This window comes from Eumetopias jubatus, unplaced genomic scaffold, assembly GCF_037043125.1.
Source record: "Eumetopias jubatus isolate StellerSeaLion01/CBP00866 unplaced genomic scaffold, mEumJub1_p1.0 scaffold_10, whole genome shotgun sequence".
NCBI lineage: Eukaryota > Metazoa > Chordata > Mammalia > Carnivora > Otariidae > Eumetopias > Eumetopias jubatus.
The window spans coordinates 57047736-57070976 of NW_028274816.1; the positions used below are offsets into that span (position 1 = coordinate 57047736).

At 54.3% G+C, this 23241-nt stretch overlaps 1 protein-coding gene across 2 annotated transcripts; it reads right to left on the reverse strand.

Annotated features, from left to right (window-relative positions):
* Positions 1-877: 877 nt before the first annotated feature.
* TMEM143 (transmembrane protein 143) lies at positions 878-21957 on the reverse strand. 2 transcript variants are annotated; one of them, XM_028088104.2, is made up of 8 exons: positions 21791-21956; positions 21198-21438; positions 19584-19688; positions 10190-10384; positions 9211-9341; positions 7750-8029; positions 2654-2843; positions 878-1981 (listed from the first exon to the last, which is right to left on the reverse strand). In XM_028088104.2, exons 1-8 carry the CDS (start codon positions 21811-21813, stop codon positions 1767-1769), a joined length of 1380 nt encoding a protein of 459 aa, XP_027943905.1. In that variant the 5' UTR covers positions 21814-21956; the 3' UTR covers positions 878-1766. The 2 variants fall into 2 exon arrangements, with proteins under 2 accessions (XP_027943905.1, XP_027943906.1); XM_028088105.2 differs by lacking the exon at positions 19584-19688 and having other exon boundaries at positions 21791-21957.
* Between the last annotated feature and the right edge of the window lie 1284 nt (positions 21958-23241).

The following is a 23241-nucleotide window of genomic DNA, read 5'->3' on the forward strand; positions in this document are numbered from 1 at the left end:
GGCCCAGGCTGCTCGTGCCTGACCTTTCCTGAACCTGGGACAGCCCCTCCAGCGGCAGCCTTCAGAATGTCCAGCTCCAGGCCCCCAGTCCCTTCTAAACCAAGACACAGGAAGCCGGGGTCCCAGCCGCCTTTCTCCTTTCACAGACCTGAGGCCCTGGGCCCTCCTGCCTCAGGATTCCTCCCGAGTCTAGACCTCTAGGCACTTGTGGGGAAGGACCAGGCATGTGGGTTTCCTGTCCTCTTCCTCCGTGTACAAGGGTGTCTTTCTCTCAACCAGGCAGGGTGTGTGTTGTTCTAGATTGTTGGTCTCCGCCGCCACCCCCCCACCCCCCCGCCCACCTCTGGGAAGACAAATTTTCTGTTTCCCTCTTGGAACTCAGACACCTCTGTCATTAGGACCCAACCCCTCTTCTTTCCCCTCCTCCACCCAATTCGACACCTTAGCAAAAATTAGATGCCGTCCTCCATCCCCCCTCCAGGCTTACCCTGCCCCACCAGGACACGTGGGGGGCGGGGGATGGCTGGATTTTACATCCGCCCGTGCCTTGGCTGTGTGGGTTTGTGCAGTGAACAATTTGCACGACCGCACATGGCTGTCCTATCTTCCCTGTTCATAAGACCCAGTCTTTGGGGAACCAGGGCCTCGCCTCAGGAGCCAGGTCTTCTCTAAATCCTCTTCTGTTACCCGCAGCCAGTCTATTTCACCAACTGCGAACCCAGTCTCTCCCTAGGACTACAGCTTTCTCTGCCTAGGCCCCACCCAAATGCATTCCCCCCCCCCCGCCCCCTCCATCCCCGCCGAGATCGGTCTCTTCTTTCCAGGACTCTGATGCTTTCCTTCTCTTCAACTCCTGCAGCTATCGCACGCATCCAGATTTATTAAACATGATTTATTCCTTTGGGAGAGGGGATAGGGGAGAAATTGACAGACCAATAAATATTGCACAGGCCACTGGTGGAAGAAAGATCCAGACCGAGGTAGTTTCTGCAGAAAGGGTGAGGGACCTGGGCAGGGAAGGTACCTGAGGTTGTTGGGGCCTGAGTGGAAATGAGTCTTGGAGTGAGGATGGTCTCTGATTCCTCCTGACCCACGGTTTTCTGCCTGACACAAGGCCCCCAACCCCTTTAGCCTGAACCAGCTGATCAGCGGTTGACCAGATAGTCAGCCTGAGGAGCAGCGGCAATTGATAGAAAGATCGGGTTTCCTTTAGAAATTGATTGGTTGCTTCTGTGCGGCGACAACTGGCGGCCTAAGGTTGGTAAGTGCCCAGCAGCTGTCATTGGCAGTTGGCCAGAGAGCTGGGCTAACCGGCTCCCATTGGCTGTGGACGGGGGCTCCGCCTTGGTGAACGCGTTGGGCATTTTGCCCGGAGCGGGCTAAAAAGGCAGTGATCTATGGCCTCGGGAGGGCACAGTTTAACCACTGTGCCTAGTGGTTTGTAACACTGAACAGCCGTGATTGGCTGACACTCCTCTTCAGCCAAGCCATGTTTGGATGTTTACGGCGGGGGTGGGACTAAGGGATGGCCTGGAAGCCAAGCCAAAAAGCTTTGATTGGCTGTTCGGGGGGGGGGGGCGCCTAGCAACTGTAGGCTGCCTTAATTGCTAGCTTTGTTTAAGACTACAGTGTAACGGAAGTGATTGCCTGTGGGTGAGTGGAAGTTAGGGCGGGGCGAAGCCTAGCTTTGATTGACAGCGTATCGTGGAGGAGGCGGGGCTTTGTGCCTCCCCAGGTGGCTGAGCGAGGCTGGGCTGAGGTTTCGCTCAGGGCTTGTTACTGCTGGGTGCGGGCTGGGGGGTCTCGAAAATAACTGTGGGCAACGGGTCCAGTTTGGGGAAGCGCGGGGGTGGGAACATCCCGATGCTGGGGGTCAGGGCTTGCAGGTGGGTCAGGGCCCGAGTTCCGTTGAAGGCCACGTCACAGCCTGACTGGGCCAGGAGCCAGTGCTCTACCTCCGACTGGAGCCACTGGGAGGTCTCTGCAGGGAGAGAAGTAGGCGTTGTGAGGAGGTGACTGGGACCTGGAAGGACCGGGAAGGGACAGCAGGGAGGGCACAGGGCAAGGAACATGAAGGGTCTGGGTTTGGGAGAAGCCTAGGGGTTCGGTTGAGGCTAGCAAGTAAGTGGGACAAGGCCGAGGAGGGTCCAGTTCTGGGGCTGTCATCTAGGGACAAGTCAGGGAGGTTCCTGTTGGAAAGGAGACAACCTGAGGCTCACATCGGGAGGGAACAAGAGTCTCTTTTGGAAGGAGCGCTAGGGAAGTTGGGAGCAAAGGAGGTCGTGCCACACCAGGAGCCTGATGATCCAAGACCCTTATTCAGGATAAGGTCAGGACAGGGAGGTCACCCCAGGGAGGGACCAGGTCCATCAAGATCGGAAGCTGGGTTCAGGGGAGGGGGTGGGGGTCCCATCTGCTGAGGGCCAAGGTCACCCCGGAAATTGGTCAGATTCACCAGCGGGAGCTGGGAGTGCTGGGCCTGCAGTGTGGGGGTGTGTCTCGATGGAGTCTGTTCCAGGTGGGGCCACGTCACCACTGGGCTGCGATGGTCTGGGGACAGAGCCTCAAAGGGGAGGGGGCGTGGCGATGGGCGTGGCGAGGGGCGGTCCTCAGGGCAGGGCCACCCACCACCGGGTGCGGGGTCGAATCCTACCTTCCCGCTGGCCACGCGCACCCGGGGGCAGCCGGGCCAGGAAGCTGTGCGCCAGCAGAGCCTCCTTGGCATGTTCGTCCTGCGCGCGCAGGGCCAAGGCGCTGAGCAGCTCCGAGTTGTTGGAAGTGCTGCGATAGTAGAGCATGTGCGCCAGCTCCAGAGCCTGCACGCTGCGCCGCTGTCCGAACATCTGCAGGTGGGACAGCGCCCGCGGGCTCAGCCGGGCGACGGGGAAGGGGGTGGGGGAGGGGCCACGTCCCCACCCATATACACCCCGCCCCCAGTCACTCCACCCTGGGATGGTCCTTCCCACGGGCTCCCGGGCTCTCCCCAGACCTCCTGGGTTCAGGTGCCCAGGACCGGAGCCCGGGTATTTGTATTTCACACACACACACACACACACATTTGTATTTCACACACACACACACACACACACACACACACACACACACACACACACACGCTCTCGCCCCAGCGACTCCGACGCCACCGACAGCTTTCAGCAACCCCCTCACTGGTTTGCCTTTTAGCCTTGGAACTTTCTGTGACGATGATCTTTTTTTTTTAAGTCCTTATCTTTTAGACACCTACTAAAGTATTTCCAGATGATATGTTTAGGATTTGCTTCAAAATAACCCAGCGGTGGGAGAGCAGGGGGTCTTTAGGTGAAACCCGGATTGACTGTGGATAATTATAGACGCCGGAGGCTGGCGGCGAGGGAGCTCATCATGCTGTTCTATTCCCGCATTTGCTTGAACTTTGCCGTAATAAAAAGAAGGTTTCAAAGGTTAAATTGTCAAGAGAAGTGTTAACAGAAAACAAATACTCCAAGCCTCTTTGAGGGAAGGAGAATGGGGGGAGGGGCAAGTCTGGGGCCCAGCTGTCTATTAATGGGCGGACCCCTTCCCCACCCTTTGCCCCCTCCTCGGCTGGACCCCTTTTCCCATCCTTGGTGTCCCTAAGGAGGGAAAGGAGAGCCCACCGGTGCTCTTGGGGGCTCACACTAAAAACTTCCACTCCGATTGCTCCATTCATCCACAAAATGAGTTCAAGCCTGCTGGGTTCTGTAGCTGGCAGGCCTGGGGGCAGTCCCAGCTCTGTCCCCTACCAACTATGAGCCCTCGGCTAAGGCCTAAGTCCTCCGGGGGCACTATCAGTGAAATGAAGTAGATGACAGGAAAGGGTGTGGAAATCAACAGGAGGTTTTTGAGACACTTGGCACTGTGCCAGGCCCATAAGAGGCATTTCAACATTAGCTGCTACGGAATATTTGACTGAACCTCAGGCTGGGTGCTGTCTTTAAAAGGCATGTACTGTCTGCCCAACTTACACCAGGACCTGAGGTGAAACGCCTCTGAAGTCAGCAGAGCCGTGGAAATCGCTCAAATGACCTGCCCAGGACCGATGACACGGTTTTGTGTGACTGTGCTCTCCCTTACTACAGGCCCCGCACGGTCCGTGTCTGTCCCTGCGTTGGAACCAGTCGCCATCTCATCGGTGGGAGGCGAGATGTGGGAACTGCATGTGTTAGGGACCGTCGGGGATGAAACACACCTTGGGTTTTCTGTCTGTTTCTGCCAAGCTTATGCCACTGAATTCTCAGACATTAAGTGGGCTGGTCATGCTTGGTGGCGCGCGGAGGAGGCCAGACCTCTCTCCCTGGAGAGGACACAACAGCTGGGTGTTCCCTTTAACACTCACTACAGCCCCTCACCCCACCTCCCAGCCTACCAGGTCCCCCTCTCTTGTGCTCCAGATCTGGGGTGGCCTCGCCGTGTGCCCAGTCCCAGGCCAGACCCCTGGCAGCATCCTCGCTCCCTCCTCAGCAGTCTGTCGGTCCCTAGCCCTGTCCTCCTGCCCTGACTCTCTGGGCCGTCCCCTCCTCTGCAACCTGCCCCATGCATAGCCTCCTCCCGCCTGCACCTGCCCCTTCTGGTCTGTCCCCGCTCAGCCCCAGAGCTGACCCTGCTCTTCCCTCGCTCACAGTCCTGCCATGGCTCCCCAGGGCCCTCGGAGAGTCCATGCTCCCTGGCCTGACGCCAAGGCCCTGCATGGCTTGGCCCCTGAAGACTTCTCCCGCTCACCTGCTGCTCCCCCTCTCTGAATGCAGCCTGTGTTGATGAGCCGGTTTACCCTGAACATTACCCTGAGCTGCCCTCTCTCTCTCTTGGGCCTCTGGGCCTCAGAACAAGCCAAGTCACCCCTGGTCTGTTCTTAGAAAACACTCACTGCCTCATCCTCAAGGTTTGGAGTGGACATAGTGTCCCACAGATGAGCAACTGTGTCATCAGGCTCCTGCAGTGGCCACTGCGACCTCCGTTAGGCACGCGACAGTCTGTCCACGTGCCCCACACCTCTCCCTGCACGGCAGGACCGGCCCTGAAGCATCCGCGGGATGCTTGCTTCTCAACAACCCCAGGCCTGCTCTGTGCTGGGCCAGGGTATGATGGCAGGCCAGAGGGGCACCATCCAGGTCCGAGAAGGCTGGGAAGGTTTCCTAGAGCCTCTGAGCTGAGGGTGACGGGTGAGCCAGGGACGGCCCGCCCAACAGGGGTGAAAGGACATCTCGGTCAGAGGGAACAGCAGCTGCAAAGGGGAGAGGAGTAAAGGGAAGCAGCAGAGTGGGGAGCAGGAGGGGGTGCCAGCAGTATGTTTTGGTGGAGCTGAAGCGTAAGATTGTGTTGGCTGAGGCTGGGGAAACAGGGTTTCTGGGGCCAGGCTGTGAGCAAGGAGCAAGGCCAGCTCTGAGGCCCTTGGGGATGGGCTGGAGGGCTGGGATGAGACTGCCTGGGGAGGCTGGGAAGACCTGGGCTAGGGCCAGTGCAGAGGGAACGAGATGGCACAGAAGCGGGGCAGGAAGGACAGTCTGGGGACTGACAGACTGGGGGGCAGGGCAAGGGCCATCTCCAGGGGTCTAGCCAGTGATTGGGGCGGGGGGGGGGGGGGACAGGGCCCTCTACAGATGGAGAACCACAGTGAGGAGCGGGTATGGGGAGCTGCTGCTGGAGGGGAGTGCAACGGGCCCACCAGGGGGCTGTTCCGGAGTTGGCCAGCTCCAGGCTGAGCATGGAGCACCACATCTATGAGATGACAGACAGCTGCCTGTGGAAACCACAGAAATGGATGAGCTCTTTTGCGGGGAAGAAAGAGTGATGTGCGTACTGCAGCAAAATCAGCTCCCAGGTATCTGATCTGAGAGCAGTCCTCAGAGGGGGGTTTGGGGAAGAAGGATCTTGAGCTCCGTGGGATGCGGTGCAGAAGTGTGGGAAGGGCTTAGGCACATCCAGGGAGCGGGCAGGGCCAGGGGTTTGGACTCTGGGAGAGGAGCCGGCACCAGAGACAGATATCTGGGAGTGACTGACACACAGGAGGGGACAAGAGTGTGCAGGGAGGGGCAGCTGGAGGAGGCTCAGAGGGCCCACATTTAAGGATTGGCGCTTAGCCCGGAGCATGAAAAAACATTTAATGGGGATGCGCTAAATTAACTAGGGACCTGGGTTTTAACCTGGCCCCTGCAGAGCCCAAGAGGCTCCACAGCCCCCTGGGGCCTCAGGCAGGTGGGACGGATGGTCCACCGAGGGCTGGGACTCTGGGTGCCCCCCCCCAGACCAGTGGACACCCCTCACCAGCCTCCCTGCTGCTGGTCTCACAGTGCCCCCCCCCGGTGGTGGCTGCACTCCCCGTATGTGACACTCTGCCATGGTAACTGCCTGCTGTCCTGTGCATAAAGCCCCTATTCTGGCATTCAAGTCCCCTACCACCCTCTGGGGCCTCGCTTCTCCACCCTGTACCCCGGACTCCAGCCCCGTGAGATCCCCCAAGCTGTGCTCGCTCAGCCCCTTCTCCACCGGGTTCAATCCTCCCCTTTCAAGGCTTCCCTTAAATCCCGCCTGACCCCTAGTGCTCCGCAGGAGTGGCTATCCCCACCCCCAGCCCTTCACCCCCTCTCAGCCAGCCCAGCCTGGCTATTATCTGTGCAATTTATTACCAGTCCTCCTAAGACCCCGCTGCGATGGCTATAAACAGCTTGAAAACCAATGAACCAGCGAGTGAATGATCAAGTACAACGGATATCACACACCAGTCCACACTCCTGGGGCCAGGGTCAGCCCTGGGGCGAATCGGTAAAAGGCAGCCCCTCTGGGCTGACTCAACCTTGACTCAGCACACGTGGCACAAGTTAGTTTCCAGCCCCCACCCGTCCCCTCAGCCTCGAATCCTTGGATGGTGAACAACCCGCGCAACCGTATGAGGCGGCTGTGTGCTCACATGTAGCAGAATCAGGAAGGGAGGGTGTTAAAAATACAGTTTCCTTGGCCCCAGTCCCAGAGTTTCCAATTCAGTCCATTTGGGCTGGAGCTCAGGAGGCCTTATGTATAAAACAGCTTCCCTGATGATAATGACAGACCGCCAGGAAGAGAAAGCCCAGAGTCAGAGAACAACAGCCTCCTTAGTAATAATAATAGTAACAGTAATGGCTAACTCTCATATGGTACATTTTGTACGATATTTCAGGCTCTGTTCGTGCATTTGATCCCCACAACAACCCTATGGATCAGGTTCTTGTCATCCCCACTCTCCAGATGTGGGAACAGAAGCACAGAGAGGTTAAGCAGCCTGTTCAAGGTCCCACAGCGAGGGGACGGAAGAGCTAGATTCAAACCCAGGCAGTCCAGTTCTAAAACAACTTCCCCACATCCCTAAAATGCCCCTAAAATAGGCACTCAGTGACGGGCTGTGAACACTCGTGGAGCACCTACTGCCTACCGGGCCCTGCGCCCAGTGCTTTTCATGGCGTCCCGCCTGCGACCCTCAGGACAGCCCTACAAGGCAGGTCTCGCTCCTGTCTCCATTTTCCAGGTGAGGAAACCAAAGCGCCGAGAGATTAAGAAAGCTGCCCAAGGTTGCACTGAGGTCATAAGGTAGAGAAGGAAGGGGAGGAAGGAGGGAAAGTGGGAATGACAAGGTAAAGGAGGGAAGGACTGCACAAGGCAGGAACAATGCACGAAAGAAGCAAAAATACAGGGTGGCCTGAGCTGCCGGCTGAACACCCAGAAGCAGGGACCCAAGAAGCACGCTGGGGGCAGTCCACTCACCTTGGAGGCCCGGAGGCCCATGAACATAGCAAACAGGAGCAACAGCAGGGAGGTGGCCATCTTGAGGTCTGACAGCACCACCATGCCCACGTTGACAAAGAACACCACGCCCGAGACGAAAAGCGTGAGATTGAGCAGGGCGCGCTGCGTGGTGGACGTGCGCACCTTCAGCTCGGGTAGCAGCTGCTCCAGGCCCTCCAGTGGCGTGTCCTTGAAGCTCTTCAGCACCAGGTGCCCCCGCTTGGTTCGGGCTGCCAGTACCACCCGCTTAAAGTACCTCCTGCCAGACAGAGGGGGGCAGGGCAGTGAGGACCATCCCTGGGGAGCCCCCTCCGGCCCCGGGGACACTCTCTCTCTAGCTCCGGAGTCACACACTCACTGTAAAGGCTACTTAACAGGGGCGGGAGGGAACTCAGAAAGAAGCCCAGCTGGGGCGCCGGAGGTTGGTTAAGCAACTGCCTTCAGCTCAGGTCATGATCCTGGAGTCCCAGGATCGAGTCCCGCATCGGGCTCCCTGCTCAGCAGGGAGTCTGCTTCTCCCTCTGACCCTCCTCCCTCTCATGCTCTCTATCATTCTCTCTCTTTCTCAATAAATAAATAAAAATCTTAAAAAAAAAAAAAGAGAAAGAAAGAAAGAAGAAAGAAGCCCAGTGTCCAGCAACAGGGCGTCAGTTAAATAACGCAATCCCCTGTCATGGGGCACATAGATAGGGCTTCTGGCTTTAGGCACTTGCTGAATGGGAGCGGAATACCAATCTTTTCGTGAGCTGTTTTTCAAACTCAAATTCTACTTTTCATTTTGAGTGTCTGCGAGGTGCCAGGGAGCGCTATTAAGCTCTGGAGAGGCAGCAAAATGAGTCAGTCGTGCCTTTGTGGAGCTTATAGTCCAGCGTGAGAGACAGATAATTAAACACACAGTCTGCAAGAATAAATATCTCCTTGGAATAGATTCCTGGAAGTGGACTTACTGAGGGGTATATGGGGATATGAGGGCTTTTTGTTTTGTTTTGTTTTTTGCCTTTGGGTTTTTTGTTTTGGTTTGGGTTTTTTGGATTCATGACCATATTTGATTAACTGATTTCCAGAAAGGCTAGGTAATTTACAGGCCCAAGAGAGCTGGCTCTCCTGACCCTGCTCTGTATTAGAGTAGCCTCTGTTAAAAATATAATGTTCACCAGAATTCTGGCTGCGCCATTTTTTCAGAATGTGGTCTTCTCTTTCTGAGCCTCAGCCGTCCTCGTTTGGAAAATGGGGAGGTGTCCCTACCCTTCCTCTTCCCCTGGGCACTGTAGTTCTTATTTTCCCTTGGGAAGAAAAGGCAGCATGTGGATGATCTCCCCACCCCTTTCTTGACTTCCCCCCAAGGTCCCGACACCCGAATCCAGACACTGACCTGTCAGTCCCCTCTCGACTCTAACCTTGCTCCCTCTCGCTGCAGCTGGGGAACAAGGGCCGCCTCACCTCTCTGCAGGGGCCGACTTGATGAAGAAGCCACGTTTGGAGCCCACGCTGGACTTACGGGGCATCGGCCCGACTCGCTGGCCCAGGGCCCAGAACTGCATGTAGATATACTGATCCAAATTTATTGTCACCTGACAAGGGGAACAAAGGAAGCAGAGGCAGCTGAGCATTGGGCTAGGGTGAGAACATAGGCTACTAGAATTAGACGCCCCTCCCCTCAATGATTTCCACCCCTCTCCCAGGCTTATCATCACCCAGGATGGGTCTGGACAGGATGGCCATGTACAGCTGCTCATGTTGTATACTGCACAAGGGCATACTATCTAAGATGGCACCATTTACCTCATAGTCATTTTTATTACCACATTTCCAAGAATCTAAGATGTCACTGATTTTAAGATACTCTATTATTTTTTAATTGAATAAATATGACATGTAGCACACTGTAAGCTCAAGGTACACAACATGTTACTTTGATACATTTATATGCCATAATATGATTGTCAATTGGATATTCCATTATTTTATGAAGCAGCTAAAAGAGAATTATATTGTCAGTTAAAACTATGCCACACCACCACTTATAAGTCATATCCCAATTTCAGACAATAAAATATGACTCGGAAAAAAAGTATATCTTAAAAATCACTATAAAATGGGGGACTTTGGAAGATTTTAGTATTTTTATTTTAATTTTGTTGACTTTAAGGATGAGCGTTTTATATTATTTATTATTACAGTTTTCTGGCAAATGGTGATAAAGACTCTAGTCCTAGGAAGATCTGTATATTATGATACTTTTCCAACAGATGGCAGTGCAAGGACTGGGAAAGAGATGCCTCATTCTAATTCACCAAAAACACTACGTGGGCTCATGCCCTGTGTTCAGGACAACTCCCAGCAGCCTCTGCCTCCCAAAGGCTCCATCCTTGCCCCAAGGCCTCCTGGGAGTTTCGGTTCTCCCCTGGAAGACAGGCACCTGGACCTCATCCTGAGGGTGATGGACCACCAGAGCATAGGCCAGAGCGTCCTCTGAGAGCGGGGAGAAGTTGGCCTGGGCCAGCAGGGGCTCCAGAGCCCGAAGCACCTCCTGCTCATTGGACAGACGCTGGGGGTCCGTAAGCGAAGGCTGGTCGAGGGTCTCCCTGTCGGGGTTGATGGGGTCATACAAGGCCTGAGGAGAGAGTCAGAGAGAAGAAAAATGGGCTTAGGGCACAGCGTGAGGGATTGTTAACCGCCCACCCTTTAGGTGACAGGGTGCCCCAGGGCTTGTGTTGGGCCCTCTCTCCTTCTCTCTCTTCGAGCTCACCTTAAGTAACCTCATTATTCCCATGCCTTTAAACAACACCACTCTGTGAATCTCTGTGTATCTCTGGGCAACTTCACATCTCTAGCCCGGACCCGTTCCTCCAGGTTCCAGACCTGACACCCGGTTCCGGGGCATAGGGTATCTGTCCCCAGTAACGGAGGGGAAGGTGGACACGGTGATGCACAGAGATAATACGTTTCCCAGCCTCTCTAGAGGCTAGGTGTGGCCAGAAGACACGTTTCATCCACAGAACGTGAGCAGAAAGGCTGCAGAAGCTCCGACTTCCCCCTTGCTTCTTGCTCCCCTGCATCTCCACTCTTTTCCTTCCTCTGCCAGCTGAAAACACAGCTTTGCCCCCGGCTTAGTTTTGACCACACAGAGATGGAGACAGTGTTCTAAGGAATGCCACAGCAACACGATGAAAGGACCCCGGGTCCTAGAATAACCTCATGCGGAACCATAACGGAACCACTGGACCGTTAAGTGGGAGAGAAACAATCTTCCACTTCCTTTAAACCAACAGGTCGTCAGGCCTGCTTGTTACAGCAGCTAACCCTTTATACTAACTGACAAACACAAACTCTCCAGCTGACATTTCTCTTGGGATGTCGGTCACCTCAAATGCAGCAAGTCGAGCCACAGGTCATGTCCTCCCGCCCCCATCTTCCAATAAATTTTGTGTTTCTCCTCCCAGACCTCTTCCCCCCACAACCTCTCATACTCAATGATCTCTTTGACACCTCCCATTGGAAACGGCATCTCACATCTAACATGGCCCGAGGACAATGCCTCATTTCTTCTTCCTTCCCCCTCAGCCAGCCTTCTCCCTAAAGGAAACAGCACCACCTAATTCATCAGATGCTCTGATCAGAAATCTCCGAGGCATCCTGGATCACTTCCCTCTCTTCGCACCCCGCCTCCAATCCTTTAGCAAGTTCACTGCTAGACCTTTGAGTCGCCCTTGAATCCATCCCCCCCACCCCCATCTCCACGGCCACCTTCCCCTCTGACCTCAACAATTGCATTGGGCTTCTCTTCTCCCTGCTTCTTCTCTCGCCACTTCCAAACCGCTCTCCACGAAACTGCCGCAAAGAGCTTATTTAGACTAGAAACAGATCCCGCACCCTCTGCCCCCTACCCCCACCCCCGGGGTGGCTCCCTGCTGTAACTGGCATAAGTACCAGACGTGGTCCACCACCTCCACGGTCCCCACAAACTGGCCTCTGCTCTGCCTGGCTCATCTTTTTTTTTTTTTTTTTTTAAAGATTTTATTTATTTATTCATGAGAGACAGAGAGAGAGAGGCAGAGGGAGAAGCAGGCTCCCAAGGAGCAGGGAACCCGATGTGGGACTCGATCCCAGGACCCTGGGATCATGACCTGAGCCGAAGGCAGACGCTTAACCATCTGAGCCACCCAGGCGCCCTGCCTGGCTCATCTTAGGCAACCACCACTCCCCCACACCCCTGCCCACACACACACACACAAATGTTGACTCAATGAATGAATGAGGGAGGGAGTTTCTGGGTGCCTAGCCTCTTTGCTGGTTTCAGGATGACATGTGACTTGTCCCAGACTATACAGCGAGCCTCATGGGGGGATCAATGGTTCAGAAGACACGCCATGAACAAGCCCAACCCTCCGTGTCTCTCAGACAGGAGGCCCTAAGGAACAACTTGTTTAGGCCAGGTGCAATTTTGAATTAGTGGAAGGAAAGAGGTACTGCAAGTGGGAGGAACACCCTTGGCAGAAGTTTGGAAGTGGGAAGGCCCAGGGCCATGGACACCACAGAGCAGGGAGACAGGACAGCCAGGACAGCCGGGCCTCAGCAGATCCCCTTCTGAACCAACTCCCGGGGCTAGCGACGTGCTGCCCGAGGACAGGACTCCAGCCCAACACTGGGGCCTGTGCCAGAAGCCCTTCAGGTCCCACAGGCCAAGTTCTCAGACTCACAGAGTGACCTTGAGAAATTCCACTGCCAGGACTGAGCCGCAGTTTGAGGGGGAGGGAAGCTCAGAGCCAGAGGAGAGAGAAATCTGCATTCATCAGGCATCTGCTGCGAGCCAAATTCTCTTCTGGGCCCCTCCCATCCACCTCCACCCAGGGCTCCAGGCCAGAAACTTGGATGTCACAGGTGACCCCTGGATGTCACAGGTGACCCCTGCTGCTCCCTTCCCCCACACAATGAACCCTGATGATTCTACCCCCAAACCGATCGCCACTTTGCCTCCGTCCACACCCCCATCTCCTCCTCCTGCCTGGATGAGTCCAACAGCCTTTGCAATGGTCTCCCCAAATCCCCTCGCCCCACCCCCAACAATCTGCTTTCTACACAGCAGCCAAGATTCTATCAAACCGTAACAACAACAGTAATAAATGATAGTGCACATTTATATAGTGCTTACTATGCAGCAGGGACTCTTTGAAGCAGGTTGTTCTCACAATGTGACAATGGTACTATTGTTATCCTCATTTACAGAGGTGGGAACTGAGGCACAGAGAGGTTAAGTAACTGCCTAAGGTCACACAGCCAGGAAATGGTATATCAGGAATTACACATCTAACCATGTCGATCTCCTGCTAAAATCATTCCAAGGCTCCTACTGCCCTCAGGAAATAGGATCATGCTCTGTTCTGTGTCCTACAAGGCCTCCGAGGACCTAACACCACAATCCCCCTTGGTGGCTCCACAGACCAGCCACACCGATTTACGCTCCTCCAGGCACAGGGACATTGCACATGCTGTTAAGAGAGTTTCCCTGCCCCCTCCCTATCCCCTACTGAAGTCCTATTCTTCTGCAATATTCCAGCTCCCTTATTGCTCTCAAAAAGCCTTCCTCTGCTCCTTAGGCTGAGCAGAGCCGCCTTGTGAGGTTGGGCAGGTTGTATACTGCACAAATGTGCCAGATCTAATAAATACCATTTTAGATGCTGTAGACATATACATTTCTCCTGTTACCCTTTCAGTTGGAAATAAAGAATGTAGAGCAGCACCATCCAACAGAACTGCCTACAGTGACAGGAACATCTAGATCTGCACCATCCAATTGCTTACCACTGGTCACAGGTGGCTACTGAGCACTTGAAATGGAGTGAATACAATGGAAGAACGGAATTTCTAAATTTTATTTAATTTCAATGATCTCAAATTTATTTATTTTTAAAGATTTTATTTATTTATTTGAGAGAGAGAGAATGAGAGATAGAGAGCACGAGAGGGAAGAGGGTCAGAGGGAGAAGCAGACTCCCGGCCGAGCAGGGAGCCCAATGCGGGACTCGATCCTGGGACTCCAGGATCATGACCTGAGCTGAAGGCCGTCGCTTAACAAACTGAGCCACCCAGGCGCCCTCAATGATCTCAAATTTAAACAGCCACATGTGGATAGCAGCTACCATATCACGCAGCAGCAGACAAGGGAAAGGGGCACGTTTTACCAATTTGCACACGGACTTCGGTACAGAAACCAAGGTCACCTTTGTTATCTGCTGGTAAGAACTGTGCCCGGTTAGTTCACCGTCTGAATTTATCTGCTCATCGGGGGAGAGTGTCTGACTCACAGCTGTCCCCACCACCCAATTTCAGCTCCCTGAGGGCAAGGTACATGCTTGAATTTGCTGCTGATGTTCCGGAGCTCCAGACTTACACGCCAAGAGCCCACTCAATGCCTGCCCGCAGATGTCCAATGGGCCTGTTGACACCTCCAGGCGGGCACCTGATGGGCATCCTCTCAAACCCACTACCTCCCAAACTGGGGTTCTGAGACTCCTCCCCTGCTTCTCCTGCCACCTTACCTGGCTCAGAAGAGGCCAAGTCCACCCAGCTCCTCTATTTCTCACACATTGAACCCATCGGCAAATCCTGATGGCCCCCACATTCAAAATAGATCCAGAATCTGCCCACTTATCACCACCACCCCCGCCCGCCCCCCTCTCACCCCAGGTCTGAGCTACCCTCACCTCCCTGAACTGTTGCAGTGGCCTGGGCACTGGTCTCCCTGCTCCCATCCTCCAGCCCCAACCCAGTCTGTTCCCCAGGCAGCCGCCAGAGGGCACCTGTTGTCATTGAAGTCAGCTCCCATCCCTCTGCTCAGAGTCCTCTGGTGGTCTCCACCTTACTCAGAGTCAAAGCGAAGTCCTCACTGGGTCCCCATGAGGTTCTGCAGGATCTGGGCCCCAGCCCCATCTCTGCCCTCATTTCCAACCCTCTTCCCATTGCTCACTCAGCCTCTTTGCTGTTCCTCCTACACACCATGCACACTCCTGCCACAGGGCCTTTGCACTTACTGTTCCCGAAGATCTCTTCATGGCCCACTCTTGAGGTCGTGGCTCAAATGTCAACCCCTCGGTGAGGGCTTCCCTGACTATTCTACCTAAAAATTGCAAAACATTCCTGCTTTCTTGTTTTTCTTAATTAGGGTTACCAGATTTAGCCAAAAAAAAAAAAAAAATTAAATGCAGTACACCAAGTTAGATTTTATTTCTGGATCAACAACTAACAATTTTTCGGCTTAAGTACCTCCCAGGCAATATTTGAGGACCGTATCACATAGGACATAATTATACTACAAAAAAAAGTTATTCATAGCTTATCTGAAATTCAAATTTAACTGGGTGTAGAGGGTTGAACAGTATCCTCTAAAAATTCGTGTTTCCTTGGAACCTCAGAATATGACCTCCTTTGGAAAGAGGGTCTTTGCAGGTCTAATTAGGTAAGAATCCCAGGATGAGATCATCCTGGATTAGGGTGGGCCCTCAATCCAATCAGAGTGTCCTTTCTAAGAGACAGAAAAGGACACGCAGAGTCACAGAGAAGAAAGTGACCTGAAGACGGGAGACAGAGATTGGACTATTGTGTCTATACGCCGAGGAAGGCCAAAGATAGCAGCCACCATCGGCTAGGGGAGGGGCATGGGATGGTCCCCCCACAGAGCCTCCGAGAAAAACCAACCCTACCCACGCTTTGATTTTGGACTTCAGGCCTCCTGAACTCTGCAGGAACAAACTTCTGTTGTTGTAAGCCCCCCCCCAGGTTATGGTAATTTGTTACGGCAGCAGTCGGAAATGAATCAACTGGGTGTCCTGTACTTTCTCTGGCAACCTTACCCTTCGTACTTAGCATCTCTTCACACATTTTACTTCTTTACCTTCTTTTTTTTAAGTAAACTCTCTCCCCGATGTGGGGCTTGAACTCACGACCCTGAGATCAAAAATTACATGCTTTACTGGCTGAGCCAGCCAGGCGCCCCTGCTTCTTTACCTTCTTGAAAGTCTGTCTCCCCCACTAGAACGTGAACCCACGAGGCAGAGACACACATCTGTCAGCCTCACCACTATGTCCCAGGACCTGGAACCACTTGGAGGACACAGTAGGTGCTCAATAAATACCTACTGAGGGGCGCCTGGGTGGCTCAGTCGGTTGTGCGTCAGATTCTTGGTTTCCTATCGGGTCGTGATCTCGCGGGTAGTGGGATCAAACTCCACATCAGGGCTCTGCGCTGAGCTTAGAGTCTGCTTGGGATTCCCTCTCCCTCTGCCCCTCCCCCGCTTGCTTTCTCGCTCTCAAATAAATAAATAAATAAATAAATAAATAAATAAATCTTTAAAATACGTACATACAGGGTACCTGGGTGGCTCAGCTGGTTAAGCGACTGCCTTCGGCTCAGGTCATGATCCTGGAGTCCCGGGATCGAGTCCCGCATCGAGCTCCCTGCTCAGCGAGGAGCCTGCTTCTCCCTCTAACCCTCCCCCTTCTCATGTGCTCTCTCTCTCTCTCTCATTCTCACTCTCTCAAAATAAATAAATAAATCTTTAAAAAAAATAAAATAAAAAGTAAAATAAAATACGTACATACACACCCACTGAATGAATTCAATGATGAATAAGGGAAAGGAGGTGCAGAGAGAGGTCACCTGTCAAGGTCACTGGCGTGGCTAGTAAACAACACAGCCAGCTCTTCACCTGCTCCAGGCGGCTTCCTCTAGGGACCTAGGTTGTCAGCAAAGCGTCCCCCCTGGTGTCTCACCTCCCTCTGCTTCCACCCTTCCTTTCCCCTCCTAGTGTCTCAGTTTAAAATCTCCTGGCTCGGTGGGAATATGTGTCTTCACTGTATATGTTTTCTGTGTTTCTATATATTTAAATGTTTATAAAATAAAATGATTTTCTAAATAACTTTTCTTTTCTTTTTTTTTAAAGATTTTATTTATTTGACAGAGAGCGACACAGCGAGAAAGGGAACACAAGCAGGAGGAGTGGGAGAGGGAGAAGCAGGCTTCCCGCCAAGCAGGGAGCCCAATGCGGGGCTCGATCCCAGGACCCTGGGACCATGACCTGAGCTGAAGGCAGACGCTTAACGACTGAGCCACCCAGGCGCCCCCTAAATAACTTTTCTTAAAAACCCTACCTCTCGTGGACCCCAGGCTCGGGCTCAGAGGCTGTTGGACTTGGCTGCAAATCCTGGCTCGGCCAGCCCTCCCAGAGCCTCAGCATCTCCCTCTGCAAATGGGGCTAACGGCAGCCGCCCCCTCGATGCCACAGTAAAGGAGTCATGCTGAGTCCTCTGCTCAGAGCCCTCCCGTGGCTCCCAGCTCACCTAAAGTCAAAGCAAAGGCCTTACCATTGCCCACAGGGCCAGGCAACAGTTTACCCCCAACCCCTCTCTGCCTTCATCTCCTGCCCGCTCTCCCTCACTCACTGCCCTCTGGGCATAGTGCTCCCTTCCCTGTTCTTCCAACTCTCTGTACCCCAGGGCCTTTGCATTTGCTTTTCCCTCAGAGTGCCCGCTCAGTGGCAAGGGGCTGTTGTCGCTGCTATTCGAAGAGGGGACATGCCGGAGGGCAGTGGCAATGTACAGTAAAGGGTCGACTCAGCAGGCCTGGGTTGTCCAAACCCTGCACATTCCAAAGGACCGGCCCTTGCCTTGGTTCCTGGGATAACTTCTAAGCCCTTGGAAATGTTCTGCCTGCTAAGAGTTGTCTGGGTTTCCCTGGGACCTTTGGCCACAGCAGCTAGTCTATGCTAACGATGTGATGTATGGCAGTCCCTTGGGCCACGAAGTAGCAGTCTGACCCCTGGAGGGCCTGGTGACTGAGTAGCTAAGGTCAGCCACCCAAGCGCTGGCTGACTCTCAGTAACCATCCTGGACACCAGTTGGGGCACCTGACTGGCTCAGTTGGTGGAGCATGTGATTCTCGACCTTGGGGTTGTGAGTTCGAGCCTCACATTGGGTGCAGAGATTACTTAAAAATAAAATCTTGGGCGCCTGAGTGGCTCAGTTGGTTAAGCGACTGCCTTCAGCTCAGGTCATGATCCCGGAGTCCTGGAATCGAGTCCTGCATCGGGCTCCCGGCTCAGCAGGGAGCCTGCTTCTCCCTCTGACCCTCTCCCCTCTCATGCCGTTTCTCTCTCTCTCTCTCTCTCTCTCTCTCTGTTAAATAAATAAATAAAAATTAAAAAAAATAAATAAAATCTTAAAAAAAAAATCCTGGACACCAGGGCTCAAGTGAATTTCCCTGGTTGGCAATACTCCATACATGCTGTCACACCTTGTTGGCAGGAGAACTACATGTCATCTTGCAAGACTCCTCTGAGAGAGACAACAGGAAGATGGCCTGGGCTCTCCTGAACCCCGTCCCATGGCCTTTTTCCTTAGCTGATTTTGTTTGCGATCCTTTTGTTAATAAACTATTACTGTGAGCATAACAGCTTTTCTGAGCTCTGTGAGTCATGTAGAGAAAATCACTGAGGCCTATCTCTGTCTCAGGGACCCACCCCTGACACAGCCAGGATCCTGGGAGGGGAAAGGGAGGACGTGGAGAATGTGGCTTGCCAACATCACCCTTCCTTGGGGTTCTACTTCTCTCTCTGGCTGCTCCTTGGCTGTCCCCCCTTCACCCATTCCAGTTCCCCTTCCTGATCTCAAGGCTGGCACATCCCAGGGCTCAGCTAATCCCCCTGATGTTCTCGTCTAGTACCATCTAAATGCTCCCAGGGGATGCTTCTCAGCCCAGACCCCTCCCACGACCTCCGGAGCCCACATTCGGGTCCATCTCTCCGTCCGCCTAATAGGCATCTCAGATTCCTAAGTGTAAAATGGAGCTCTAGTCTTCCCCACAGATCTGCCTCCCGCCCCCAGCCTGTCTTCCGCATCTCGGTAAATGGCAGCTCCATTCTTCCAGAGGAGCAGGCCCAAACCACTAGAGGCACCCCCTGACTTCTTCCTTTCCCTCACCGCTCGCCTGCCTCGTACAGCCAAATGCTGATGCCTTCCAACCATTACCAGCGTCTGACCACTTTTCCCCACTTCCACCGCTATTACTCTTGCTGGGGCTGCCATTATCCCTCACCTGGACAAACATAATTGACTCTGAATAGATCTCCCTGCCTCTGACAGTCTGTTCCAGAAGAAGCCCATCAACACCTAAATCAGCACATGTCCTCCTCTGCTCAGAGCCCTCCCGTGGCTCCCAGCTCACCCAAAGTCAAAGCAAAGGCCTTACCATTGCCCACAGGGCCAGGCAACAGTTTACCCCCAACCCCTCTCTGCCTTCATCTCCTGCCCGCTCTCCCTCACTCACTGCCCTCCAGGCATAGTGCTCCCTTCCCTGTTCTTCCAACTCTCTGTACCCCAGGCCCTTTGCATTTGCTTTTCCCTCCGTCCCCCCACCCACCTGCCACCAGACATCTATAAGGTTCTCTCCCTGTCTTCACCCAGGTCTTAACTCACCTGTCACCTCTTCAGAGAAGCCTTCCTTGACCACCCTATCTAAAACAGGCCCTCATGACATCCTTCTCTATCCTGCTACTCTGCTTCATTGTTCTTCACAGCATTTACCGTTCTGGGTCATCCCATTTTTTATTCATTCATTCATTCATTCATTCATTCATTCATTCATTCTGGTCTCTCCAACCAGAACGTCAGCTCCATGACGACGCGGCTTCATTTGTCCTGCTCACTGCTTCATCCCCCATGCTTAGAGCAGAGCCGGGTTCCAAGGAGGGGCTCAGAGGATTTTTACTGAATGAATGGATAAGCAAACAGGCACACCAAGGAAGGCGCCAGGTCCTCACCTGCAGCCGGGCCAGGATGTGGTGGTAGTGGAACAAGGTGCAGAAGTCCACGTGGGCCGCAAACTCCTCCAAAGCTGCCTTCTCCGCAGGGCTGGAGTGGAATTCCTGTTGCCTCAGGAAGCAAAACTTCTCTTTAGGCTTCTTTCCCCTTCCTCACAGGGAGGATTTCTTTCTCTGGCAGTCCATACAATCTGGGCTTTTTAAGATTTTCTTTTGCTTGGGGTGGGGGGCAGCCAATCTTACTGACCAAGAAACTGAGCCAGCCCGGTGTAGCGGAAAACAGACAGTGGAAAGAGCTAGAAGGTCAAGTTCCCGCTTTGACACTCACTCGCTGACATTCACACAATGCTTATCGTGTACCAGCTGCTGCTCACTGGTCTATCATCCTCCAAAGGCTGTACAGAGATAGATGGAATTATAACCCTCCGTTTTCAGAAGGGGAAACTGAGGCTCAGGGCAAGTCACTTGCTGAGGGCCACAGTGTTTGTATAAAAAGAAGCTGAGACTCCGATCCAGGCCTGTCTGACTCCAGAACACATATATTTAACCGCTTCTTTATGCTTCCTACCTCAGTGCCCTAGGTGAATGTCTTCACTTCTCTGAGCCTGTTCCCTTAGCAGCAACAGAGGATCACACCCTCTTTCTCAGAGAGTGATGGTGAGAATGTGAAGCAATTCTATGTCCACACACATACACGTGTATTTGTGTGTGTTGATATCTACGTGTGTGCTTGTGGATAAAGTCTAGCATAAGCCTTAGTACATACAGAGGTGTTCAATAAATAATTTTTAAATGAACGAATGATAACCCTCATTATCATGTAGGATGACAAGTAGGATGATGAGAGTGGGGTCAGAGCTTAGCTCTGGAGCTGGACTCTCTGTGGAGCAGGTGCCTAATGCCTCACGAGAGGCCACAGTCCCTGCTCTGGAGTCAGACCACTTTTGTTCTAACCTGGGCCACAACGACATAGCCTTGACTAAGTCACTTTCTCTCCTCTCTGGAGCTGGACTCTCAGTGGAGCAGGTGCCTAATGCCTCACGAGAGACCACAGTCCCTGCTCTGGAGTCAGACCACTTTGGTTCTCACCTGGGCCACAACTGACATAGCCTTGACTAAGTCACTTTCTCTCCTCTCCTGTTTCAGTCACCTCATTTGTAAAAGAGAGACCATGGTAGTCTCTCTCTTACTGGGTTGTTCTGATGATTCAACAAGACGTGGAAATGCCTGGCACTGTGCCATACAGTAAAGAGCTCAAACAGTGTGATAATGATTAGGATTACAGCTTCGCTAGTATAGTAAGTATTATTAGGTAGTAGTAATAGTAATGATGAGGATGATTATTATACCCATTTTGCAGAGGGAAAACCATTTCCCGGAGAGGGCTTATTCAAGCCCCCAGCACAAGCTACAGTCCGGAATTGCTGCTACATCAGCATCTCACAGGTCTGTCCCTGCATTCCAACGCCACGCCCACCTGGGAGTAGAAAGGGGACGGGAACTACAACTCCCAGGAGGCGCCAGGACAGCCCTCTATGGCACGTGGGGCTGGGCCGCCGCGATGCCTGCCGGGAGTCGCAGTCCCCAGGCTCTCGGACCCGGGACGGGTGGTACCTGTGTCAGGAGGCGGAGCAGCTGCTCCTTGGAGAACGGGATGAACCGCTCGCGGTACTGCTGGGCCCAGTCGCGGGGCTCCGTGGGGTTCCACATCTTGCGGTACTCCCCCATCTTGGCCGCCAGCGACGACAGGGCCCGGGGGGGCCCGAGGAGCGTGGGCAACAGGGACCATACTCGGACCCTGGATCCCCAGACCCCCCGGGTCACATGCAGCATGGCCAGACCCTTTCCCTGGAGCCTGAAAGAGGGAAATGGACAGGGGTCAAAGGTCAACTAGAGGAGACGCACCCTCCCCACCTCCAGGGGCCGTCCGTACCCCAGGCAGGGCGCAGAGCCCATCTGCCCGTCTTGCAAGCGCGTCTTGCCCGTGCCCTCCCACACTGCTCATGTGGCCCGCGCCCCAGGCAGGGGTCAGAAGTCTTGAGTCCGGGGCGTTTTTCGGGCCCAGAGACCCTGTAGTGGCACAACGGATTTCTGCGGGGTCTAGGCAGCAGGTGGATCTTAGGAGCATGGGAGATGCTCGGAAAGGCTACATAGGGGGTGCAGGGCGGCCCTCCCCCGGCCATGCAATCCCCCGCCTTCTCCCTCACCTTAGCCAACGCTCGACTGTCATTGAGCCTCCTGCGCATGTGTAGGAAGGCGTCCTGGGTTCCCGAAGTTCGGCTTCAGACTGCAGTAAGACGCATGCGCAAAGCCTGGGTCATCGGGAAAGCTGTCCATCTTTCCCTGCCGCCCCGTCTCAATTGCGCGTGCGCAATCTGCCCGCCTTTCTTCTCCCTCGCCTTGAGTGCAGCGCATGCGCTGCGGAAGTGTCTCCTTGTCTGCGCGCTTCAAAGGGAAGAGGGCGGAGCGGGCGCGAGACTCCGGGGAGGACTGGGGCGGGGCAGGGCTCCCGCGCGCTGCCAGCCAACGGCGGGCGGCCCAACGTCCACTGGGGCCACGCCCCCGCTCGTGTCAGCTCCTGAGTAGGCGGGAAGAGGGCGGGGGCGGGACTTGAACGCAGCCAATCAGCTGTGGAGGAGCGAAAAGGCGGGAAAAAGCGGAACCAAAAGAAGGCTGAGGTGGCGCCAGAAACCAGAAGGGGAGGGTGGGCAGAAGGAAGAGCCGGCCTCCAGGTGACGAAGACCGGGCCTCCAGAGTAGGGGTGGCCCTTTGTCAGGCAGCATCACGCCCAAGCCCCACCACCCCCATTCCAGGTCCTTAAAGGGAAGACTCCGATTCTAAGAAGGTAGCCCGGTGCCTGGGGCATGACCTCCTAATTCTGAGGGGAGAGCTCAGTTCTGAGCCCATGTTCCCCACACATCTAAGGTCCAGGCCCCCCCAACTTGAGGAAATGCACTCCTAGGAAGATGGACTTCAATTCTAAGGGGAGGCCCTTATCCTAAGAAAATAACCCCAAATCATGAGGCCGGCCTGAGATACACCCTGAGATGCCTGGATGCTCCGTTATGGGTGCTGTCACCGCAAACCTTGAAAGGGATTCCTCTGGCTCAGACCTCCCAGGGGTTCCGATCTACATTCTGGCACCCCCTAGTCCCTGGGAAATCCTACCCGCCGCTTCTCACCCAGAGAACACCGTCCTTAGAATGAACCCCCTGGCTCCTGGGTCAGGAATGTGACCCCGGTCTCCCGGCCCGCTTCCCCACTCCTCACCCTGCACCTCCACCTCTGGGACCCCGGGCAGCCCCCTCACCCGACAGCCTCCTCGGCCTGCATTCCTGACCCCTGGGACCCCCATTCCGGGGCCCCCAGCAACCCCTTCACATTGTACCCCCATGTCTGGAATTCTCAGGAGCTCCCTTACCCTGCACCCCATTCATGGGACCCCCAGCCACCCTCTCGCCCTGCACGTCCACCTCTGGGACCCCCAGCAGCCCCTTCACCCCCAAGCCCCAACTCCTCAAGCCCTTGTAGACCCATCACCCCACACAACCCCATTCCTGGGACCCCCTCCCAAAACCCTCTACCCCATGCCCCTATTCCTGGGACCCCTGGCAGCTCCTTCACCCCACACCTCTGACTCTGACCTCCCACCATCCAT